Raw genomic sequence first — 24,737 nt, 5'->3', positions numbered from 1 at the left:
GAGTAGCTGGCTTCCTGCAGTGGTCCCCCTGAGGTATACTGGGTGGGGTGTGCAGGGTGTGGGGGCTTGGTACGTCTGGGTCAGTTGAAACCCTGGAGGACCCCAGAGCCCTACTTTGGGGGGGGGTGGGCTGCACTGACTCCTGCCCTCAGCTCAGCACAGAGGCAATGGGCCTACCCAGGAACCTCTGCTCTCCTAAAGGTAAGAAATGGCGCCCTGGGTGGAGGGCCCAGTGTGAGCCATGCAGAGACCTCGCAGGCCAGTCTGGCCCATGCAGGGTTCTTCCTTCAACCTTAGGGTAGGTGGAGGAGCTGAGTCACTCAAAGCCCACACATCCCAGATGGGTCAGCCTCTCCTGTGAGCCGCATAGACCTGCCCTTGACTCCCAACCCCTCAAGCAGGGCCCTGGTGCACACACCTGCACCTGACACGGCTCCCCAGATCTGCCCATGAATGCGTTTCTGGCCTCAGCCAGGCCCAGGTGTCCCTCTGTCCTGGGTGGGCGGGGCTGGCACATGTCTACATGTGTCCAGCGGACAGACACTGACCCTAGCCGAGAGAATCCTCAGAGCCAGTGTCCATCCATAGCCCATTTCACCCGCCAGTGCTGGGCATGGGGTGGCGGGGAGCTCAGGGACCGGCTGTCACTCTCAGAGGACCTCAGCTGTTGACCCAGCTTGATGTGAACCGAGTAGGGGCATGGGAAGCCCCCAGCATGGACCCCACTCTGTCCTCGGATCCTCGGCTTTGGGTGACAGGAATAGCATCCTCATGGTGATGGGCTGGGGCTGGCAGTGGGTCGCAGGCCGCTGGCTCCAGACGTGTGTGTTTGGCCTGGGTGCCCAGGCCATGGGACGCCGCAGAGCAGTGCTGGCTTTGTGGTGGCAAAGGCTGTGGCCTCTCCTCCCCAGGCTGCTCACCATGACGAGCCCCCGAGCCCACCTCCGTCTCCGCCTCCGCCTCTGCCTGTGGCTGGGCACCGCCCTGGCGCTGGGGCCGGGACAAGGTAAGGGGCTCCTGGGGTCTCTGCCACCGGCCTTCCCCCACAGCCACTCACCTCACTGCTCCGCTGAGAACTGCTGACCACACAGGCGCGCACAAAGCTGCTCACTCAGCTGACCGTGGCCGCACCATCTTCCCATCATGCCTTGGGGATGCTTGTGCGTCCTCTGTTTCTGGTTTTTTTTAAAAACGTTCTGGGCACACTATCTGTTTAGTTCACATCAGTGATTTGCTGGATTATTCCACAAATGCCTTTCAATATAAATTTTCAGACAGCCCACATCTGGAGTCAAGAGAAGTCTCCCTTGCCCCCGCCCTCCCCAGAGAGCGGCTGCTGTCTGCCTCTCCCTCCTGCAAGGTCAGGCCCCGGGTGCCACAGGGCCTCCATCCGGCCCCACCTGACTGGCCTCCATTATCCTTCCCCGTCTTCTGCACCCCTTAGCAGTGGTAGGGGGAAGGTCTGTGCTAGGGCTCCTCCCTAGATAGAAATACAGGCCATGGGGGATCTTAAGCAGCTTTCTGCCAGGACCTTGCTCCTGAGCTGGGTGATGCCGCCTGCCTGGCACATCCCACCTCCCACGGAGCAGTTTTTACTCTTGGTGGCACCTCAGCCCTGTCTGAATCTGTGTGCCCTGGGTTACCACCGAGATCTGACATTGTCTGGGCTAAGAACTTTGCCGCCCACTGCACCCTCACAGGGCTTTGAGCCCACCTGGGCCCAGGTCTGGCCCTGAGTTGGCAGGCCTCTCAGTCCCCAACCTGTCCGCTCATGTGGGCGGGTCTCTGGGCTCCCTCTGCTCAGCCTGGACAGGCCTAGGAGGAGCCAGAGCCGAGATTTCAGTTAGAATCAAACCTTAGTTGCCAGTGCGAGTCTACAAAGCAGTGCCAAGCAGAGGCACCATGCCCACAGGGGCCCGGCAGGGCGGGGCTTGGGCTCAAAGGGTACCTGGATGGAGGAGGTGTTGCTGCGGTGGGGAGGGGAGCGTTGCCTGGGGGCCTTCCCATCCCCCACCCCCGGCCTTGGCGCCGCTGTCCTGAGAGGAAGCTGGAAGGGCCCCCACATGCAGGGGGTCAGTGAAGAGACAGAGGGCTCTTCATAGGCAGGAGCAGCCCTGCGCACAGCTGGCTGTCCAGGGGCCCAGCTCGACCGCACATTCTTGCCTTTCATCCGGGTGCTTCCAGGGCGCCCGGGCCCCCAGCCCCATCCGGAGACAAGCTCAGCTGCTCCTGCTCTGAATGGGTCATTGTATCCACCCTGAGCACCCTAGCCCCTGCCCGTCTCCCGCACCCCGGAGGGCAGTGGGCAGCCAGAAGAGACCCCCTCTGTCCCTGTGTTCCAAAATAGCTGCCCTCTCCACAGAGCCCATGAGCCCACTTCCTCCGGGGGCCACAGCAGGAGCCCCCCCAGCGCAAGGGCTGAGGCGGTACACATGTACGCCACACAGACACACCAGCACATGCACACAGGCAGACACAGCCACCATGCTCACACCATGCTTTGGGCAGACTTCTCCCAGCCTGTCGGTCCCCCAGGGACTTGTCTGGGAGTAGGCCTTGGCAGCAGGGGCTCCGGAGCAGCACATCTGTTTCTCCTACAGGCTCTGGAGTTGACTGGGAGTCCCGGGCAGCTGCCAAGGTCCGGGCGGTCAGCAGTCCCCCAATGCTGACACCCTGGTCACCAAGAGTGGAAACTGCTCTCCTGGGTACCAGCTTGAGCGAGGGGCATCCTTGGGAGGGCCTAGACTCCCACCCACTGACACCCCCAGCCTCCCTGTTGCTGAGGGCCTAAGGAGGGCAGGGTCAGCCTCAGTGGGGCTCCTCCTCCCAAGTCCCCCTGGGACACCCAGGGTGGGCTATGTCCCTTCAGAGCCCCCGAGATGGGGCCGTGCCCCCTTCACACCTCTCAGGGCAGGTGCTCCCCTCCTCCCCGGGCCGGCTGGGGGAGGAGGAAGTTGCTGGCCACTGGGGTCCCCATCACCCCACGCCGTCTCCACAGTGAGCAGCCACCTGAGGCTGGCGGTGCTGCCGGAGGACCGGCTGCAGATGAAGTGGCGGGAGTTGGAGGGGAATGGCCTTGGCTACCTGGTGCAGGTGAAGCCCCGGGCAGGTAAGGGCCGGCTCCTCCTTTCTAACCTCCAAGACTTTGCCTACCTCCACTGGTTCTGTGTCCGCTTATCTGACTAGTGACTGAGACGCATTTAACGTCTGCGCTGTGGCTGTGGACGACTTCCCTGGGGTCGTCACATTGGGCTTGTTTTACACGTGAGGCTCTGGCCAGGGAGCACTCACACTCAGAATCATGTCTTTGGGGTGGGGCCTTTCCGCTGTGGAGGGCTCCCCGCCAGCGCTCCACCTCTCTCTTTTCCCTTTTTATCTACTTTTTGTGAAATCTCCTCTGCTGGTGCGATTTTATTAACTATCTTTTCCAGTTCAGTCACTCTCAATCTTTCTCAGAAGCATGTACTTGGGTGTTATTTTTGTCCAGTGTGACAATCTTTGTCTCTTAATTGACATATTTATTTCTACCATTTACACTTGGTGGAATTATGAACCTACTTGAGCTTAAACCTACTATCTTCCTGTTTTTTTTCTTTTTGCTATACTTATTGTGAGTTTTTATTCCCCCCCCCCCCCGGGAACTGAGGATTGAACCTAGGAGCATTCTACCTCTAAACTATAACCCCAGACCTTTTTATTTTTTATCTCAAATAAAAAATAAGTTGTTGAGGCTGGCCTCAAAACTCTGATCCCCCTGTCTCAACCTCCCAAGTACTGGAATTTCAGGAGTGCACCACCACACCTGACGTTCTTGACTTCTTTTGAACTGATATTTTTGTGGGAAATTTTAACACGCTGCAGAAGACAGCAAAGTATAGCAAGTCTCATGCTCCAAGCTTAGCTGGAACAGTGATCCACATATGGCGAGCACTGCCCAGTGTCTCTCTCCTCACCCCTCCAAATGCTGGATTATCTTAAAAGAAGATCCCAGATATCATATAGCTCTGCCTACAAATATTTCAGTATGTTTCTCCAACGGAAACAGCTCAGAAATAACCCCACATCTTAGTATGCCCCCAAATTAAAACTGGTTCAGAGCGGCAGTAAATATTTAGTTGTGTTCAGGTTTTCTAGCATGTCTGATGAATGTCCTTTGCAATCACTTCTCCAAATTGTGACCTCAAAGCCAGGTGTGGTGGTGCTTGTGATCTCAGTACTTGGGAGACTGAGACAGGAGGATTATAGGTCTGAGAACAGCCTTGGCAAATAGTGAGACTTCCATCAACCTAGAGAGACTCTGTTTCAAACCAAAAATAGGGCTGGGGATGTATCTCCGAGGTAGAATGCCCCTGCACCCAACCCCCAATACCAATAAATAAATAAATTAGGACCCCAAAGGAGTGCACACCACCCATTTGCTTCTGTGCCTTGAATAAGCAAGAGCCGCTGGAAACCCAGGGGCTCCACGGCGCCTCTGCAGCCCTGGCCGCCAGCTCCCAGGCCCGCTCCAGGCCACCTAGTCCAGGGACATTCTGCCTGTGAGCTATGCCCCCAGCCCTGTTTTATTTTTATTTTTTGAAACGGGGTCTCACGAGGTTGATGAGAGTCTCACTATTTGCTGAGGCTGTCTTTCACCCTGCCATCCTCCAGTCTCCACCTCCCAAGTACTGGGGTTACAAGCCTGTGCCCCCACACCCAGCTTGATTTGTTTGCTGTTAATACCCAATCCCAGCCCTCAGAGTAGGGGACGCAGGTGCCATCCCATGACAGGTCCCCATGACATCTTCAGCAGGGTTTTGTGAAGGAGGTCTCTCTTCTCTGCTCTAAGGCACCTTTCCTTTGAAGAAAGCCCTTCCTATTAGACTCCCACCCTTTTCCTCTCCCCTGGCCTCAGGGGAGCTGGGAGCATCCTGGAGGACTTCCTACCGTATGTGTGATGCACCATGCACACAGGTGCACGCCCACCTCAGTGGCCCCAACAGCTCTCCCTCCCCCGCCCCAGGGGACTCGGAGCAGGAAGTGATGCTGACCACCAAGACCCCCAAGGCCACCGTGGGGGGCCTGAGCCCCTCCAAGGGCTATACCTTGCAGATCTTCGAGCTCACTGGCTCTGGGCCTGTCCTGCTGGCACGGAGGGAGTTTGTGAGTAAGTTCCCTGTCCTCCCCTGGACCCCAGCCCAGGTGGACATGGATGAAACACCTCTGGACTGGAGCTGGGGCCTGGGTTCAGGTTATGCCTTGCCCATAAAGTGCCAGGGGGTCTTGTTTCCTGCCCACATCCTGAGCAGGGAGTCCACAGGGCCCATGCGTGTGTTCTCCCAGGAAGGGACCCTGACCCGCGGGCCTCAGCTCCCTCCCTGGAGGGTGGGGTCCTGACAGCCCCCCTCTCTGCAGTCGAGGAGCTGAAGAGTAACTTCCTGGGCAGGAGCAGCCGGAGGCCGGGGCCAGCTCTGGAGCCCACTCCCTCCCACGTGGGGGCCCCAGGCTCTGAGCAGACCCTTGAGCCCAGAGTCACCCTCGCCCCAAGCCAAGACCTGCCCACCCTTGGTGGGTCCAGGTGGAGTGAGGGTAAGTTGCTGGGCAGGGAGGGAGGGAGCGGAAGCCTCTTAGTTCCTCTCCAAGTAGCCAGGAAGCGGGAGTCCTCCCTCAGGTCTGGCTCAGCCCTCTGGCTTTAACTGAAGCTTACCCGCTGTGCTCCTGGATTCACGCAAATCCAGGCACTGGGGCCAGTGATCTCTGGTCCCTTGGTACCCCTCAGCCTGGGCCTGGGCAGTGGGAGGTGGCAGCAGTGACTCCCCACCTCCAGAAGTGCCGGGGCAGGCCAGCAGCTGCCCCCAGACCTGGGCAGCAGAGCCATACCAGGACCTTGGCCCAAAGAGAGATGCCAGGTGAGCGGGCACCCCAACAGCTTGCCTCCCCATCAGGTGGGGTCCTCAGAGGGACTCGGAACTGCAGGAAGGGTCTTTCAGACTTGCCTCCCCCCAGTGGCCCTGGCGTCCTGGGCAGGGGAGGCAGTCTCAGGGGTCTGCAGCCAGGCTCAGCTCAGCTTGCAGCTCCGGGCCAGTGGAAGCCATGGCCCCACCTGCACTTGTGCCCCCCTGACAGCCCCAGGCCCTCAGTTCCACTGCACACCCCCCACCCCCGCCGACCTGGTCTTCCTGGTGGATGGGTCCTGGAGCATCGGCCGCAGCCACTTCCAGCAGGTCAAAGACTTCCTGGCCAGCGTCATCACGCCCTTTGACATCGGGCCAGATACAGTCCAAGTAGGTGGGTATGGCTCCTGCTTTGGTCCTGCCCTGGAATTTGTTACTATAATTCTTTACCAGCAGAGGGCAGCTGGCTCCCCCAGAGGAGAGACAGGGGACACCAGAGAGACCCCTGCTGGCTGAAGTCTGTGGGGTCTGAGTGGGGTTTTGTGGCCCAATCCCTGGGCGGACTTCCCCGCATAAGCCAGGGCTGCTGAACGGCAAGCTCCCAGGGCCCCGCTGGTGGCTCCTCCATGGGAGCCCTGGGCCCTGTGCACAGATGTCTCCCCCTGGGGAAGGGGCTTCCCTCTGGTAGGAGCCCCAGCCCCTGGAAGGCTGTGTACAGAGCAGCATCTCTTGGGATGTGGGTCCAGCCCTGTTCCATCTCATGGAGAACACTGTGCTCAGAACTCAGCCCCGTGGCCTGGCCCTCCCCAGGTCTGACCCAGTACAGTGGAGACCCCCAGACTGAGTGGGACCTGAACTCCTTCCATACCCGGGAAGAGGTGCTGGCGGCTGTGCAAGGCCTCCACTACAAGGGGGGTAACACGCTCACAGGTAGGGCCAGAGCTTGGACCCGTGTGGCCCATAAGACCCTCCCAGACCAGACTCGGGTGTGATTGTGCTTGTCTGCCCTGCGTCTCGCTGCTAGTGAACAGCTCCCCTGATCCCACAGCTTCTCCTGGGCCCCACCCCTGGGCTGGGCTGCCTTGCAGGTGGCCCTCAGGGACCTTGGGCATGGCCTTGCTGGACCTCCCAGGGAAGAGGAGCCACCCTGTTCCTGGGTGACCCAGGCTGGGGCTGAGGGAGGCCCAGGGCTAGGGCGAGAACAGTGAGGCTGAGGGCGCGGGAGCAGGGGCTGACGCTGCCCGTCACTGCACCTCCGCTCCCAGGCCTCGCCCTGAACCACGTGCTAGGACACAACCTGAAGCCTTCGGTGGGGCTCCGTCCAGAGGCAGCCACGGTGGTGATCCTGGTGACGGATGGCAAATCCCAGGATGACGTGCGCGCCGCCGCTCGCACCCTCAAGGGCCTGGGCATTGATGTTTTCGCCGTGGGTGAGCCCCGTGCGGGTCCCAAGCTCCGGGTCTGAGTGGGCTGGGTCACAGGACTCTCAGAGCTGGAGAGCGGGTGGGCGCTTGGCCAAGAGCCTGGGCTCCCATGGCTGTGAAACGCGTGGAGGTGAGCACTGGCGAGGTGGTCTGGGTTTTCAGCATTGCCTGCAGGGTCCCTGGTCCAGCCTCTGTGCTAGGACCCCATGTTCAGTGTGCAATGTTCACAGAGAAGCCTCAAGCTGATCCCCGTCCACCCTTCCCCTCCTGCCCAGCTGCCCCGGCGAGGACCACCGTGCCCTCAGTCCCATGCACAGATTTAGCTCATTGTCAATTCTGTCCCATGGGGAAGAAACTCCAGATCCCCACCTCACCACACTCTGCCACAGCACCGTCTAGCCTAGCCACTGAGCAGAGTGCTTAGGACCAGAGTGCCGAGGCCCAGGCCGAGCCAAGCAGCTGGCCTCTCCACCTCCGGCCCCCCCTGTGCCGGGAGCCTCAGTGGGGCCCCTGGTGGTTCTGGCCATACGTTAGCCAGGGCTGGGGGGCTGAGGAGCTGCCAGTTGGCATGCCCACCTCCTCCTCGTCTCGGAACAGGCGTGAAGAACGCTGACGAGGCGGAACTGAAGCTTATAGCATCCCGGCCCCTGGACATCACGGTCCACAATGTGCTGGACTTCCCCCAGCTGGCCACGCTGGCCGGCCTGCTCAGCCGCCTCATTTGCCAGAGGGTCCAGGGCAGGAGCCTGAGAGCGGGCCCAGGTGAGGGCGCCCTTAGGTGCTGCTTGGGCAGAGGCATGGGGGAGGCTGTGGCTCCTGCAGGCTACCAGGATGACTCCATGTCGTGAAGGGTCTGCAGCCCCAACAGGAGGATATCCATCTACCAAGGGGCCAGGGGAGCCATCTTCCTGTCCTTCTTACAAGTGGACACTGCGGGGGCAGCAGAGAGGCCCGACTGGGCCCTGATTGCCACCTCTCTGCCAGTCACACCAGCTCCGGCTCCAGACCCCCTTCCGGGGCCCACCAGCCTGGTCCTGACCCGAGTCACCTCCTCCAGCGTCCACCTCTCCTGGACTCCAGCCCCGCAGCTGCCCCTCAAGTATCTGGTTGTGTGGCGGCCTTCCAGGGGTGGCGCCCCGCGGGAGGTGAGAGGGGCCTGTTGAGAAAGGACGCGAGGGGTGGGCGGCTGCACACAGATGCACCAGAGAGCAGGGCAGGCGGGAGCGTCCAGGAGGTGGCTGTGTTGACCATCTCACCTGCCCCGTTCCCCGCTGGCGACCTTGATGTGCAGAATGCGACATGCCCAGCTCCCCCAGCCCACACCTCAGCTGGCAGAGTCCCTGCCTGCCCCAGTCCCACCTGCCCCCTCTGCCCCGCGGGCTCCTCCATTCCAGGTGGTGGTGGGAGGAAGTGTCTCCTCTGTGGAGCTCCGAAACCTGACCTCCAGCAGCGAGTACTCCGTCTCTGTGCTCCCTGTCCACAAGGGCGGGGTGGGTGAGGGCCTGCGGGGCCTGGCCACCACAGGTAGGTGGGGCGCAGGCACCCCCTCTGCCTTCCCCTCGGGGCTTGGCACCCCGGGAGGCCTGCAGGCTGCAGGCCGTCCTGGGTCTAAACCCCCCACAGGGCTCAGTCCCTGGGCCTCCCTGAGCCCCGGTGTCCTCTGCTGAACACCAATCATCCCATCGCCAACCCCAGCCTGTTCCTGCTCCTGCCCACCCGTCGCCAGAGCCCCGCTGGCCTGGCCCACGGCGCATGGCTGAGATCCCTCATCTCAACCACGAACCCCCTTAACACTTCTACTGAGATAGAGCCTCATTCGCTTGAAGCCGAAGCCCGGTGGGCTAGCATTCAGAGCCCTGAGCCCTCAGTAGGCCTTTGCGGGGGAGCCGTCTGCCCCAGCCCTGCCTCTGTGGTATTTCCAATCAAACACGCCTGCACACCCGGATTAGGGGAATCCTTTTGACATTTGAACAAGGGCCCCTTGCTGTGGGCAGATGCCCATGCCTGTTCTCAAAGTGCCCCTGATGGTTGTCCCTCCCCAGCACCCCTGCCTCCGCCCCAGGCACTGACCCTGGTGGCGGCCACACCCAAGACCCTCCACCTCACCTGGCAGCCCACAGCTGGGGCCACCCAATACCTGGTGCGATGTTTGCCAACCTCCCCCAAGGGCGAGGAGGAGGGGAGAGAGGTGCGTGGCTGGGGGCGGTAGGGGGGCAGAGGAGGAGGGGAGAGAGGTGCATGGCCAGGGGGGAGAGTGCGGGGAGGGCAGGCAGGGCAGTGACGCCAGGCCTTCAGGTGCAGGTGGGGCGGCCCGAGGTGTTGCTGGACGGCCTGGAGCCAGGCAGGGACTATGAGGTCTCCGTGCAGAGTCTGCAAGGGATGGAGGTCAGCGATGCCCGGGGCATCCGTGCCAGGACCTGTGAGTGCCCCAGGCCTCCCACCACATGGTGGTGCCCACTCTGGATCCTGAACTTTCTGCAGGGTGGGGCTCCAGACCCACGAAGCCCTTGGGCACAGGCAAGGGTGGCGTGCCAGCCTCTGAGGTCTTGCTGCACCCTGCAGCTTCTCCGGCACCCCCAAGGCACTTGGACTTCCTGGACGTGAGCCACGATTCCGCCCGTGTGTCCTGGGAGGGAACCCAGAGGCCTGTGCGCCTGGTCAGGATCAGCTACGTCTCCAGTGATGGCGGCCACTCGGGGCAGGTGAGAGCCCCTGGCCCGGGGCCAGAGTGTCCTGAGGGATGCTGGGAACCCGTGTCCACACACAGACCTGGGGAGTCCAGCACCACGCCCCCTCTGCGACCCTGCCCTGTGGCCTCTTCCCACTCACTCCTGAGTCCACAGTACACCTCTGCCCTGGCTCCTCACACCCGGCCTCTGAGCTGGGCAGGGACACAGCGTGGACACTGTCCTGCCCCCGGGGGCACCTGGTGGGAGTTGGGGGAGACACGAGGAGGTGGAGAATCCAACACAGGCATGTGGTGGCAGGTGTGTCACGGAGAAGAACCAGCTGTGGGGCTCTGTGGGGGCAGAGAGGGGGCACCCCAGTGGGCCTTCCTGGGGTTCTGTGATTCATCTTGTCACCACATTTGTGGGTCCACAGACTATCCTGCATGCAATCCCTGGGTCTCCACCCTGCGGGGGCTGCACACACCCACTGGTCTCCTCGTGTTCCCTCAGATGGAGGCTCCCGGGAATACCACGTCGGCTGTTCTGGGCCCCCTCTCCTCCTCCACCACGTACTCCGTCCGAGTCACCTGCCTGTACCTGGGTGGAGGTTCCTCCACGCTGACCGGCCGTGTGACCACAAGTGAGAGGGGAGAGGGCGAGCTGGGGCCCGGGGAGTGGACTGCGCCCTGTCCTGTTGGGTAGCTCAAGTCCTGACGTGTGCAGGGCGTCTGCTCTGGCCAGGACTGAGCAGTCCTTGGATGAGCCTGGAGGTGTGTCAGGAGAGGGCAGGGTGGGGCACACCGCTGGCAGCCAGTCTCCGGCCTCCCTTGCCTCCATCTTCCAGGGAAAGCCCCCAGTCCAAGCCAGCTGTCAGTGACCGAGCTGCCCGGAGACTCCGTCCGGCTGGCATGGGCGGCTGCAGCCACATCGGGCGTGCTGGTCTACCAGATCAAGTGGACGCCCCTGGGAGAGGGGAAGGCCCATGAGGTGTGGGTGGGCAGAGGGTGGACTGGCCCTCTGGAAATACCCTCCTGGGGTGTGCATCCTGAGGATACCTGCCGCATGTGCCCTGTGAGCTGGTGGACACCTAGACCCTCCTCTCTCCAGATCTCTGTCCCAGGGACCCTCAGCACGGCCATCCTGCCTGGCCTGGGGAGGCACGCAGAGTACGAGATCACCATCCTGGCCTATTACCAGGACGGGGCCCGCAGTGACCCCGTGACCCTCCGCTACACTCCCTGTAGGTGGTCCCTCCCCCACTCTGCTGGTAGGAACAGCCAGAGGGGCCCCAAACTCCCCATGTCCACAGACCCAGAACCTTGAATTCCCAGAGCCACTGGGATGCAGACTCCCCGAGTCGCAACCCCCAGACATGCCATGGGGTGTGCAGGGCCCCACCAGGGCGCAGGTCACCTGGGGTGTGGGACAGCCTCTGTGCAGGAGCAGCCAGGACAGCAGGGCCTGCTGGGCAGAGTGCGGTGTGGGGAGTGTGCCCTCTGGCTGCGGGCTCCTGCCTCGAGGTCCTGAGCCACCCTGCCTGTGCTGTTGGCTAGCTTCAGTGAGCAGGAGCCCCCCCTCCAGCCTGGGCCTGTCCTCGGAGACCCCCAACAGCCTGCAGGTCAGCTGGACACCACCAGGTGGCCCTGTTCTCTCCTACCGGCTCACGTATGCGCCCGCCTCGGGCTCTGGCCCTGAGAAATCGGTGAGTCTGTGAAGCTGTCACCCACAGGCCTCTCCAGGAGCCCAGGGGCAGTGTCTGAGATGTGCCCACCTGTCTGCTGAGGGTGGCAGCCTCCGGGTGGGGTCCTCACTATGGCAGACCAGACGCTCCAGGAGGGGGCTGCTCAGGTGGTCCTGCCCCCCCAGATCTCTGTGCCAGGCTCCAGGAGCCACGCCACGCTCCCTGACCTGCTGACTGCCACCAAGTACAGGGTCCTGGTCTCTGCTGTCTACGGAGCAGGCGAGAGTGTGGCTATATCTGCCACAGGCCGGACAGGTGTGTGGATACCCAGACCCCAGACCCAGCCAGGTCTTAGATGCTACTAGATGCCAGGCCAGGACAGATGCCAGGTTAGACCAGACCCTAGGCTAGATCCCAGACTCAGCCAGGCCCCAGACCCAGCTAGACAGATGCTAGGCCAGATCCACACCAGGCCGGACCCCAGACCCAGCCAGACCCCAGACCAGCCAGGCCCTAGTCGCAGCCAGACTCTAGACACAATCAGACTGCAGACCAGGCCAGGCCAGACCCCAGGCTAGACTAGCCCTAGACCAGACCCCAGACCCAGCCAGGCACCAGATGAGGCCACATCTCCACAGGGTGGGGGTCCTCTCTACAAGACCAGGCCCTGCTGAAGGGAACTGAGGCCACTGGTGCTTTGCTCTGGGTGGCCGCAGTGGCTAGCAGACGGCCTCGGCCTTGCTGCCATCCCTCCCCCCCCATGGCATTCCCCCCAGGGGTCTGGTTGTGGCTTGGATGCCTGTGGGGGGACGGGGTCCTCACTCCCTGACTGGCATCCTTCTCATGCCTCTGCTTGGGGGGGGGTGTTCCCGTCCTCACCCATGCTGCCATATTGCTGGCTGGACAGAGAGCCTGTGTCCTTAGCCTCTGACTGGTAGGTGCCCCGGAGCACGCCTGCCAGGCACCTAGCATCCCAGGCCCTGCTGTCAGGCGGCACCCTCCCAGGGCGCAGGACCCAGAAGATCGCTGGTGTTGGCCCCGAGCTCTGCAGAGGAACTGGGCACCTGCGCTCTCAGAGCCAGTGACGGCAGGACATCCTGTCCCCTTCTCGGGGGCCACAGGCCTTGAGTGCCAGGGGACAGGCGGGGGGTGCAACACGAGCCTCCCCCATGCCCACAGCGGAGGACAGTGTCGCCTGGCGGCTGGGGGGAGGAGTGCCTCACCAGCCCTGTCTCCTCTCAGCAGCCTGCCCCGCCCTTCACCCCAACAGCTCCCTGTCAGGTAGGTCCTGGCACCCGTGACCGCTGTGCTTGGCCTTCTGTCCCTTGGGCTCTTTGCAGAGTAGGGGCCCAGGGGCTGCGACTGGGGACCCTCCATAGGATGCTGCTCCTTCTCAGGTGGCCCCTACTTCTCAGTTGGGGAAACTGAGGCTGGCCCAAGGTCGGCTTCAAGACATGCAGGTGGAGACATAGCTGGGCTCTGATCCTTTGTGGCTCCTGGGAGGGGGGCGGTGCCAAGTGCTTTGTGAGAGCTCCAGCCCCATCAGAGTAGATGAAGGGCTTGGGGAACCTGGTCTGGGCACCCTGCCCAGCAGGGGCTGAAGTGCAGGGCAGAAAAGGGGCTCCCCGGGAGGACTGCACATCTCACCTGGGCCCCGGCCCGTGAGGGGCCTGCTGCAGGGTTGGCGAGGCAGCCTCCTTGAAAGGGGCTGGTGCTCAGCTGGCCTCCAGCCCCCATGCCTGCTGGAGTGCTAATAAACTGAGTGTAATTGAGATTTCAGCCTCCACTCTGTCCCCATGGATGCTGGAGAAGGAGCTAGTGCTTTGAGACCCCACTGTGGCACCTCCTGCTCTGCCCGCTGGGATGTGGGCTGGGATGTGGGGGGTCCTTGGGATGAGAGAAGCAGAGGGACCACTCAAGACTGGTGCCGGGGTGGGGGGTAGTTCAGCGAGGTCTTCCTTGGAGAGAAAACAAGTGTGGGGGCTGCGAGTGGGGCAGTGTGGGAACTGAAGCTCTGCTTGCTGGGGCGAGAGCCAGGAGCTGGGGTCACAGCTGGGACTGAGTGTCCAGGTCCTACCCCATAGCATCTCTGGGCCTCCCAAACTGGGACTTTTGGCCGAGTGATTTCCCCAGGGTGAGGACTGGGGCGAGGGATGGGGAGGTGTGGCCTGGGGTGGGGTGGGCGTGGCCAGAGAGAGGCTGGGTTCTTCCCCAAAGGGCAAGGTGGTGCCAGGAGCCTGCTGCAGCTCCCTGTAGCCCCCCAAGGCCCCGGGCTTCAGTCTCTGGCACTTTGGGGCCCCAGCTAGAGTGTGCCGCCCACCCTGCCCCAGTCCTCGCTGTCCACCGTCCCTGCTCAGCCTTTTCTGTCCTGCCAGGCTTTGACCTGATGGCAGCCTTCGGCCTGGTGAAGAAGGAATATGCCTCTATTCGAGGTGTAGCCATGGAGCCCTCAGCCTTGGGCCAGACCCCGACCTTCACGCTCTTCAAGGATGCTCAGCTGACTCGGAGGGCCAGGTGTGAGGGACAGGAAAAGGTGGCTATGGGAAAAGACCGACCACATCTGCCACCCCAGCCCCCAGAGCCGCCGGCTCCTGCATCCCGCCCCAGATGAGCAAAGTCTCCAGTGTAGTGAGGCCCCTTGGCCTGCCCTGTTCCCACGTGGCCGTGGCTGGCCCCAGTGTAGCATCCCAGATGCCCTCACCGGCCGTCTGCCCGCCTCCATCCTGCTAGGTGTTTAAGGAGCACTGCTTCACAGGCGGCCAAAGGACGACTTGGGGTGGACCCACAACCAGGGCCACGCCCCCTGCTCACCCAGGACCCAGCCCCGCCCCTGCCGCCCCTGCCCTCCTGCACATCACAGCCTGCGCCAAATTAGTGGCTGTTCCCCTAGATCTCCGTTGTGACAGCCCCAGGCCCGCAGTGTGCGTGGCATGCCAGGGCTGCCTGCCTGCCTTTCTGGAGCTCAGGAGGGGCCAGATGGTTCCCTGGAATGCTTCCCTTTTGGGTGTGCTTGCCCGGCACAGGTGTGGCTCCCGCCACACAGCTGCCTTGGAGGGGACTGGGCTGTTGCGTGGGGGCTGCAGGCCAGGGGAGCCATGTCACTGCGCTCCCTGCCCTGGGGCGGCATGGGCAGGGACCCCATTTCTCCCCAGCCTCAGCACTTGGCCAGGTGTGCTCAGTGGAGGCAACTCCTGAACACAGCGCTGCCTGGGCCACAGCCTCCTCACCTCAAAGGGGCCCTGAGCGCGGGGTCTTGGCCAGCCGTGCTGGGTGGCCTTCACTGCTGTCCTGGCCAGGCCTCGGCGAGGTCAAGGGCAGTGTCAGGGCAGGTGTTTCCATCACCCCAGGAGGGTATCCTGTCCTTTGTCCTGATGTTCATGGGGAGACCAGGGCAGGGGAGACTGGCTTGGCTTTGCAGATTCCTGATTCAGTCTGGGGTCTAGGGGGTAGACGACCTCTACGGTCTGTCCGGTCTGTCCGCAGCTGGGAAGGCTGTGGGCGCAGGGCTCCCGCACGGGGCAGCCCTGGAGGCAGGGCTGGGCTGGTTCCCGCAGAGCCTGACCAGTCGGTGGCCACCCTCTGTTCTGTTCCTGTCCCTCGGCCCCCAGCGACATCTACCCTGCCACCCTCCCCCGCGAACTCACCATCGTCTTCCTGGTGCGCCTGCTCCCCGAGACGCCCCGCGAGGCATTCGCGCTGTGGCAGATGACGGCCGAGGACTTCCAGCCCGTCCTCGGAGTTCTCCTGGACGGTGACTGTGGGCCCTGCGTCGCCCTTGTCAATGGGAGGGATGGGGCCTGTCACCCCTCTTTACCCCATGGCTCGGGAGTCAGAGAGTCAGTGGGCTCCCCAGGAGGGGGCCACCCACCCAGGGTCCCCTCTGGCTTTGCACCCTCCGGCTGTGCCTGCCCCTTGCAGGGAGACCCCGGCCGGGTCCCGTCGTGGCCGTGGCCTGCTGCTCACAATCCGTCCTTCCCTGTTGCTCTGCCTCTGGACCGGTCTGGCCTGCTCCTCGCCGCCCTCAGCCGGCAGAAGATCACTGACCTATTTCAACCACGACCCCAGGGCTGTCTCGCAGGAGGTTACCTTCGACCTGCCGGAGGCCAAGAAGATTTTTTTCGGGAGTTTCCACAAGGTCCTAGGAACTGTCCACCTCGGTCCTCGGGCCGTACCCTGCCAGACCGGCCTCCCTGCCACCCAACTGCCTCCCCTGGGGAATGACAACCTTCCTTGAGAGGTGGACGGGTCAGGGCCTCTCACAGGGGCCTCCGCCCCCTGTCCAGATGCCCGTCCTAGCTGGGTCAAAGTGCATGCATCCCGCCCTTCTCATTGGGGGGCACCTGCGTCAGGCATCACGGGAAGTTGGGGCCCAGCCAGGCTGACTCCCAGGCCCCATGGATGTGGGCGGAGGCGGGATCCCGACCAGGCCCCAGGGGGTCAGCGCGTGCTCCACCTGCCCTGGCCCTGACCTGGGAGCCAACGGGCACTGGCCCGGCTGTGGGGGACCCGGTGTCGTCTCTGCAGGTCCACGTGGCCGTGGGACGCTCCAAGGTCCGGTTGTACGTGGACTGCCAGAAGGTGGCTGAGAGGCCCATTGGGGAGGCTGGCAGCTTGCCTGTGGCTGGCTTCGTCACGCTGGGGCGGCTGGCCAAGGCCCGAGGAGCCCGGAGCAGCTCGGCCGCGGTGAGCAGGGCTGGGCCTGTGGGCCGGTGGGGGCGGTCCTCGGGGCTGGCCTCCGGCTGACCTGCACCGGCTTCCCAGTTCCAGCTCCAGATGCTGCAGGTAGTGTGTGGCGAGGCCTGGGCGGACGAGGACAGGTGCTGCGAGCTCCCTGCCTCGGTAGGTGGCAGTGTGGCTGTGGCCACCGCCCCTCAGTCCTGTGTGTGTGTGTCCAGGCACTGCGGAGTTAGGGGTCCAACAACCTATCTGGACCATCACAGGGCTGGGTGAGATTAGGAAGGGGTCCTGGAAGAGGTGGCCTTGGGGGCCAGGGTGGCTGGCTAGCAGGTCCCAGAGGCTCTGGAGCAGGCCGGGACGCCCCTACAATAGTTGTGTGTATGGGGCCATTCCCCTTCTCTGTGGGCCTAGCCGGTGCAGAAGGGACAGGAAGGGCTTGTCCAGGCTGCTGGGGCCTTCTAGCACGTGCAGGGCTCAAGCTGCTTACCTGAGTGTCCAGCACAGGGCCGGGGCCTGGGAGGGGAGCGAGAGGAGCGAGGGGTCATCCTCCCTGCCTTGGGTTCATCGGGCAGCCTGGAGGGGCAGCCAGGACCCCAGCTGTGGGTCTGAGGCTTCCCAGAGCCATGTGTCCTTGGCCCCGCTGAGCCCTAGGATCTAGGGAAAGGACCCCTGGACGAGAAGTCTCCCTTCTTCCAGAGGGATGGAGAGACGTGCCCAGCCATTGCCTCTACCTGCACCTGTTCCTCGGAGACCCCAGGGCCCCCAGGCCCCCAAGGCCCTCCAGTGAGTCCAGTAGCCCCTCCCCTGGGTCGACTAGGGGCTTGGAGCCACAGCACGGCTATTGGCAGGGGTGGGGCAGGCCCCTCACTGGCCCCTTTCCCAGCTGGCATGAGGCCCACCGGGCACCTCTCCAGGCCTCCCCCACAGAAGGGCGGCTCTTTACACAGTGCCTCCTCGCTGGGCATGGTGGCCAGCTCACTGCAGCAGGTGGGGCAGGAGTTCTGCCAGGCCCCCGGGAGGCAGCTCTCCAGGCCTGGTCCCTGCTGCTGGATCGGTCCTCAGAGGACACTTAAACAGCCCGCCAGAGCCACCTCTGCTGGCCCTGAGGCTCCAGTACCACCACCCGCCAGCTCGGCTGGGTTTCAAGAACCCATCCCACCAAGAGCGCTTGTGACCTTGCTGAGTGGGGCCCAGGGCTTGAGCCCAGATCTGCCTGATTCAGTGTGTGCCCAGCTGTGGAGGGAAGGGTGCCATGGAGCCCTCCCCCACGCGTGTTCAGGGGCCAGGGCTGGAGTGTGGGTGGCGCGGGGGCTCAGCCTTATTTGTGCCTTCACAGGGCCTCCCCGGGAGAAAAGGCACCCCAGGAGAGCAGGGCCCCCCAGGGCCCAGGGTGAGTCTGAGGTTGTGCAGGGAAGCTCCCAGCACATTCGTGATGCAGGGAGGAGCTGCATGTCACCCTCCCAAGCTGGGTGGGGGCTCCCGAAGCTGCAGACAGGCAGGGGTCCTGATACCTCAGGGAAGTAGGGAGTTGGTCCAGGCTCCCCATCACCTTCCCAAGCCTGGGGCTTGATGGAAGTTCCCTCTTCATCCACCCATGTCTGTAGCTTGGTTTATAGTTTCAAAGTCTAGGAAGGGCACTTGTGCCCCTGTTATATTTCTCTTCTCTCTCTCTCTCTCTCTCTCTCTCTCTCTCTCTCTCTCTCTCTCTCTCTCTCTCTCTCTGATATTGAGAATTGAGTCCAGGGTTATTCTACCTCCGTACTGTTTTTATTTTTATTCTGAAATAGGTTGATGAGAGTCTTACTACTTGCTGGCTCTTCTTGAGCCTGGGATTCTCCTGGCTCAGCCTCCCAAGCACTGGGTTTCAAGGCGCGTGCCACCATGCCTGACTCCCTTTGTAATGAAGTTCAGTGAACTATAGAATCAACTTGTCCATTTGCCCTAAAAAATTCAGCTGGTATTTCTGTTGGAACCACCTCCAATTTATGGCTGCACTGAGCAAGTGACGTTTTTATGATTCAAATCTTCTCGTCCAGGAATACAACTCTTCTTCTGTTTGTCCAGATGTCTGTTGTGACTCTTAGACTTTTCTTTTTTTGCGGGTCTGGGGATGGAACCCAGGGGCATTATATACCCCCAGCTATACCCCCAGCCCCATTTTTTTTATTCTTTATTTGGAAACAGGGTCTCACTGAGTTGCAAAGGGCCTCACTAAGTAGCTGAGGCTGTCCGTGAACTGTGATCCTCCTGTCTCAGCCTCCCAGATGTTGGGATGACAAGCGTGCGCCACCACGCCCGGCTCTTAGTGACTTTTTGAGGTCACTTTTTATCAGACTACTGAACTCTTGTGCATCCCTACGGAAGCAATCTCTTGTCACCGTTGCAAGTAGGGTCTTTTCCCTCATTACAGTTTCTACCGTATTATTTATATATGGCCTGTTATCTCCAAGTATTATTTAATATCCAGCTTCCTTCCTTTATTTAGTGGTGATACTTTTTATTTTCAGGTAGGTTTCTTCCAGGCACCCCAGTACCACCAAAAAAAAAAAGAAAAAAAAATTGGAGCCGGGTGTGGTGGCGCACACTTGTAATCCCCGCGCTTGGGAGGCGGAGACAGGAGGATCACACACGTTCGAAGCCAGCCGCGCTGGTTTAAGAGACCCTGTTTCCAAATAAAAATATAAAAATAGGTCTGAGAGTGTAGCCCGGAGGTAGAAGGTCTTCCAGAAACCCCTTATACCACAAAATAATAATAATAATAATAATAATAATAATAATAATAATAGGAAAGAGTGGTTTCCCCAGTCTCAAACGGTTTATTTTGAAACAGGGTCTCATTAGGTTGATGAGAGTCTTAGGACTTGCTGAGGCTGTCCTCAAACCTGTGATCCTCCTGCCTCAGCCTCCCAAGTACTAGCAATACAGACATATGCCACCACACCTGGCTCAAACAGTTTAAACACTGTGGTGCCCCCATCCTAGAGGTGGGTTCTGGTGAAGTCAAAGTCTGGTGTTTCGGGGTTCAGAGCTGAAGGAAAGCCTCTTCCGTGTGATAGACCATCAGGCTTTCCTCCTCCAGTGATATCCACAGCTCCAGTCCCTCTGGAACCCAGAGTGGGGCGGGCAGAACCGGCTGCAGGTCCTGACTCGCTTGTCTTGGGCTGGGCAGTGGACAGGGCAGTGCCAGGGCCTCCTCAGGTGGTCATGTGGACACTCGAGCCACCCCTGACTCTCCACTGAGGTACCTGTGTGTGGCCTGGGTCCGAGAGCCACGGAGCAGCAGCCCGGGGCCTGGGGGCCAGCAGTGAGCAGGAGGGACGTGAGGGACCTTCTCAGTCTCCTGTGTGTCTCCAGGGAGAGCCAGGGCCACCCGGACAGACAGGACCTGAGGGCCCTGGAGGTCAGCAGGGGTCACCAGGGAGCCAGGGCCGCACGGTCCAGGGGCCCATGGTAGGTGCCGCTCCCTGCCCCTGCCCTCCCTTCCCCTCCCCCTTTCCTCTCTGCTGCCTGGTAACCTTCCCTTCCAGGGTCCACCGGGGGCCAAAGGACAGAAGGGGGACCACGGACTGCCAGGCTTGCAGGTAGCACGGGCAGGGTTGTAGCCAGGCAGGGCGGGGCCTGGGCCCCTCCTCTGGTATGACCTCGGCCCCTGGCTGGCCGGCCACTTCTGTTCCCTCCCAGGGCCACCCTGGCCAGCAAGGCAGCCCAGGGAGAGCTGGCCTCCAGGGACCCAAGGTACCGGCTCTGGTGGAAGGGTGTATGTAGGGGAAGGCGGCTGGCCAGGCAGGCCTCGGGATGCACAGGGCTGTGGGCGGCCATGGCGCACCCTGGGAAGGTGCTGGTGCTGGGCCTGCTCTGGGGGGAGCAGCAGCCAGCCTCAGCAGGTGCCTGTCCGCCTCCTCGGGTGTGGGCCTGTGGCATGCCTCCGCCTCTGCTCACCCTTCCCTTGCCACCAGGGCATGAGAGGACTGGAGGGGCCCGCTGGCCTGCCCGGACCACCTGGCCCCAGGGTAGGTGCCGCCGCCGCCTCCTCAGCCCCCCTGGGAGCCAGCCGCTCAGGGCCAGGCTGGGAGAAGGGTCTGCGCACCAGGGCCCCTGCCCAGGATGCCCCAGGAGGGAGTGCTCCTGCACAGGAGCAGCCGCCTCAGGCCTCCTCCCCCTGGGCTGGCTCCCATGCAGCCTCCTCCACAGGCAGGGGCCGCCGGGGCTCCTGGCTGGGCCTGGTAGGGTGGGCAGGTGGGCTGGGGGACCAGGACCCAGCCCCGCTGCCCTTGCTCGGTGGGGCTCCTGTGCCAGGGAGGACATTTCCACCCTGCCGAGAGCCAGGGCCACCTGCTGCAGGTGGTATCACCCAGTATCACCCCAGGGCCAGTTATTCCCAAGCAACTGGATCTGAGGCTAGAGACGTTTCCATGCAGAATCAGACAACTAGATGTGGGATGCTGGGTGCTGGTGTGGGATGTGGGGTCCTCCCTGGGTGCTGGTGTGGGATGTGGGGTCCTCCCTGGGTGCTGGTGTGGGATGTGGGGTCCTCCCTGGGTGCTGGTGTGGGATGTGGGGTCTTCTCTGGGTGCTGGGTGTGGGATGTGGGGTCCTCCCTGGGTGCTGGGTGTGGGATGTGGGGTCCTCCCTGGGTGCTGGTGTGGGATGTGGGGTCTTCTCTGGGTGCTGGGTATGGGATGTGGGGTCCTCCCTGGGTGCTGGGTGTGGGATGTGGGGTCCTCCCTGGGTGCTGGTGTGGGATGTGGGGTCTTCTCTGGGTGCTGGGTGTGGGATGTGGGGTCCTCCCTGGGTGCTGGGTGTGGGATGTGGGGTCCTCCCTGGGTGCTGGTGTGGGATGTGGGGTCCTCCCTGGGTGCTGGGTGTGGGATGTGGGGTCTTCTCTGGGTGCTGGTGTGGGATGTGGGGTCCTCCCTGGGTGCTGGGTGTGGGATGTGGGGTCCTCCCTGGGTGCTGGGTGTGGGATGTGGGGTCCTCCCTGGGTGCTGGTGTGGGATGTGGGATGCTGGGTGCTGGTGTGGGATGTGGGGTCCTCCCTGGGTGCTGGGTGTGGGATGTGGGGTCCTCCCTGGATGCTGGGTGTGGGATGTGGGGTTTTCACTGGGTGCTGGGTGTGGGATTTGGGGTCCTCTCTGGGTGTGGGTGTGGGATGTGAGGTCCTCCCTGAGTGCTGGGTGTGGGATGTGGGGTCCTCCCTGGGTGCTGGATGTGGGATGTAGGGTCCTCCCTGGGTGCTGGGTGTGGGATGTGGGGTCTTCCCTGGGTGCTGGGTGTGGGATATAGGGTCCTCCCTGGGTGCTGGGTGTGGGATGTAGAGTCCTCCCTGGGTGTGGGTGTGGGATGTGGGGTCCTCCCTGGGTGCTGGGTGGTTGTAGGACATGGACAAGTTTGGAGACCTGGGTGAGGCCTGAGGGCAGCTGAGGTTTAGCTAAGGGGTCTGGTCCTGGTTGGCAGTGAGGCCCCCAGGTGTTCAGAGCCAGGACCCAGGGGCAGACTCACTGAGGCCTCACACCAGCTGTACCCTCTGCCTTCTGCAGGGGTTCCAGGGCTTGGCAGGGACCAGGGGCACCAATGGAGAGCGAGGGCCCCCAGGGGCCGTGGGGCCCACGGTAAGCCATCCCCGTGGCCCCAGCAGTCAGCCAGGGCCAGAGACCTTCAGGAGCTCAGCGGTCCAGGCTCAGGATCTTCCTGCAGGAGGCCAGCTACTCCCAGCTCTGAGCAGAGCCAGGGGGCTGGGGTCGCCTCTGCCCCGTCCTGGGGCTGTGGGGGGAGCGGGGAACAGAGCCGGAATGGGACAGCCACCTTGGGAGACCAATGTGGCCTGCAAGCAGGGTGGGGCCTTCAGCAGCTCCACAGGGCCCTGCGCAGGGGGTGGGGGTGTGTTCCTGGGTCCTGGGCAAGCTGGAGGAAGGACGAGGTGATGGGCAGGGGCACCTGCTCAGGCCTGGCTCAGGCTGGGGACGGGCCTGTTTATTCTCCAAGCATCCAGCTCTTCGGGACCCCTGTCCCCAGCACAAAACATACAGCCAGGGATAGTCCTTTGCCCACCCATGTTCCCCACTTGGGACTGCCCTGCTGCCGGGTATCAACCTCAGTTGCTGGCTCTGGGTGCAGGCAAGGGCCCTGCTCCTGGGACTTGGGAGGTCAGGTTGAGGACGAGGCCATGGGCACCATGTTCGGGACCCTGGGGCTGCGGTGTGCATGGGCGGCTGGAGCAGCGTGACCCACTGACCGGCTTCGCCCCTCTGCCTCCTGCTGCAGGGGCTTCCGGGGCCCAAGGGAGAACGAGGAGAGAAGGTGGGTGAGGCCGGATCTGGGGCCGGAGCTCCCTGGCTGGGGCCGGCCGGCTCTCACCACCAGGCCTCCTTCCAGGGTGAGCCTCAGTCTCTGGCCGCCATCTTCCAGCTGGTGAGCCAGGCCTGCGAGTCAGCCATCCAGGGTGAGTGAGGCCTGGCCCAGCCTCCTCCTGCGCCTGTCCCCCTGCCCTGGGCTGACACGCCTGTCTCCAGCTCACGTGCTGAAGCTGGACTCCATCCTCCGCGGGAGCGCCAGGCCCCCCATGCCTGTCCTGGCGGAGACAGCGAAGACAGACGGTGCCCCCGGCACACGCAAGAAGGCCCTGCCTCCTGGGGAGTGGGGGCTTGGGGACCGCCAGCCTGGGGACCAAGGTACCAGGCCCCCACTTATGGATAGGGCTCTGGGGCAAAGATGTAACTGGTCCCTGGTCCTGGCACAGCGTGTGTGTGTGTGTGTGTGTGTGTGTGTGTGTGTGTGTGTGTGTGCATGTATGTGTGTGTTTCCTTTTGTCAGGAGTTATATGAATTCTACCCTTTATCCCAAAGATGTGTCAAGGAACTGGGGCCATCCCGGGAAGCCCACAGGCTGCCTCTCAGCCCGCAGCCGCAGGCCCCCCACTCTGGTCACTCCCCAGTGATAACAGGGGCCTGCTGCTGAGCTGAGCTGTCAGCCTCAGCTCGGGTCTGGCCAGCTGGCCCTGCCCAGGGAGGGAAGGCACCTGTCTATGCCCTCCAGTCAGAATCGGGCCCCTGAGAGGGATGCCTGTGGACCCACACCACGGGCCTGCCCATCTGTCCCCTGCAGGTGAGCCAGCAGCCGGTGGCCAGCCAGGCAGCCCTGGGCCGCAGGGGAGCCAGCCCCTAGCACCCCCGAAGGAAGCAGGTGAGTTTTGTCCCAGCACCCACCAGGGGCACATGGGGGCAGTCAGGGTGCTTGGATGGCACAGCATCCGCCCTGATGGCCGAGCTCGGGCCCACCCCGGGGTGTAGTGTGGTGCTGCAGAGTGGGGATCCCAGGGCATGACCAGGAGGAAGGGGCCAGTGCTGGGGCAGGGCTGACCTCAGACCCGGGTTGGGCAGCAGGGGTGTGGCGTGTGCATGGGATGGCTGGGCTCTGGACTGGACCGCGGAGAGCAGCGATGGGAGAAAGCCCTACCCAGGCTCAGCCCTGCGGGCAGGGGGAGCTCAGGCTGCACCCACGAACCTGGCCCAGCGGTGGAGCCGGAGTGCTAGGTGAGGAGGCAGCACCATCCCTGCCTGGAGGCTGCCAGACACACCCCAGGCCTCTGCTCCAACCACAGCCCTGGGACCAGCTTTGCGGAGACCCAGGACACCGGCTCTGTGGGGCAGTGGGCGGGCAGCTGTGTCCCGAGCCAGTGGCCAGCTGCCCGTGGCCTCGCAGACACTCCACCCCTCTCTCCTACCAGGACGACCCCTGTGCTGCCCCAAGTAGCTGGCGCCTCCTCCCCCGACTTCCCTGGGGCTGTCTGGACTCAGAAGAGCCTGAAGGCAGAAGGAGCCGAGGCGGTTGGGCACCCCCACACTGACCACCGACCACTCCTGCCTGCCCCCTGAGCAGCCCTCAGCCCCTCCCAGACCTTCTCTTGTGACACTCCCAAGCTCAGATAAACCCGATTGCTCACTGTCAGTGCGAGGTGCCTGCTCAGTGCTGGGGAGAACAGGTGGGGCTCACACAAGCCCCCCAGGGCTCCTGCCACCTTCTGCTGGGCCTCCTCCAGATTCTCCCAGATCCTGCACAGAGCTCCTCCTGCCACCCCACCCAGGATGGTAGATGCTCAGCTGCTCACCCAGGGTCACCCTCACAGTCAGAACATCAGCCTGGACACTTCCTGTCTCTCCCAGGGCTCTGGCCAGACCCCTTCCCCACCAGCTGTAGAACAGCAGGTTTCCTGCTGTGCCCGCCCCAGGGCCTTTGCACTTGCTGTGTGTCCTGCCTGGTTCTGGTCCAGGTGGCCACTCTCACCTGTACCACCCCTCCCTTGGAACAGCACCCGTGAGCCCCTGGATATGAGTGTTTGGATAGGAGCAGGGCCCTGTCTGCCTCATCCCCACTATGTCCCCACCTGAGGAGGCCGGTCCTATGTGAGTGGCCATCC

General features: G+C 62.7%; 1 protein-coding gene across 1 annotated transcript; it reads left to right on the top strand.

Annotated features, from left to right (window-relative positions):
* Window positions 1–921: 921 nt before the first annotated feature.
* Window positions 922–24,195, top strand: COL20A1 (collagen type XX alpha 1 chain; the record flags this gene model as incomplete). Its single annotated transcript, XM_080716466.1, has 37 exons — window positions 922–1,006; window positions 2,999–3,109; window positions 5,003–5,146; window positions 5,395–5,568; window positions 5,682–5,888; window positions 6,106–6,267; window positions 6,684–6,803; window positions 7,139–7,303; window positions 7,895–8,059; window positions 8,282–8,442; window positions 8,692–8,821; window positions 9,340–9,485; window positions 9,593–9,716; window positions 9,860–9,999; window positions 10,477–10,606; window positions 10,811–10,953; window positions 11,074–11,206; window positions 11,520–11,668; window positions 11,833–11,962; window positions 12,890–12,928; window positions 14,023–14,161; window positions 15,256–15,398; window positions 15,673–15,782; window positions 16,172–16,330; window positions 16,409–16,486; window positions 17,021–17,107; window positions 17,661–17,714; window positions 19,679–19,774; window positions 19,852–19,905; window positions 20,006–20,059; window positions 20,281–20,334; window positions 21,862–21,933; window positions 22,586–22,621; window positions 22,697–22,763; window positions 22,834–22,992; window positions 23,426–23,503; window positions 24,023–24,195. 37 exons carry the CDS (start codon window positions 922–924, stop codon window positions 24,193–24,195), a joined length of 4,371 nt encoding a protein of 1,456 aa, XP_080572592.1.
* Window positions 24,196–24,737: the final 542 nt, after the last annotated feature.

The sequence above is a fragment of the Muscardinus avellanarius genome, assembly GCF_963383645.1.
Source record: "Muscardinus avellanarius genome assembly, chromosome: 19".
Taxonomy (NCBI): domain Eukaryota; kingdom Metazoa; phylum Chordata; class Mammalia; order Rodentia; family Gliridae; genus Muscardinus; species Muscardinus avellanarius.
The sequence above is the reverse complement of the archived record's forward strand: the minus strand, read 5'-3'. Positions and strand labels throughout refer to the sequence as shown.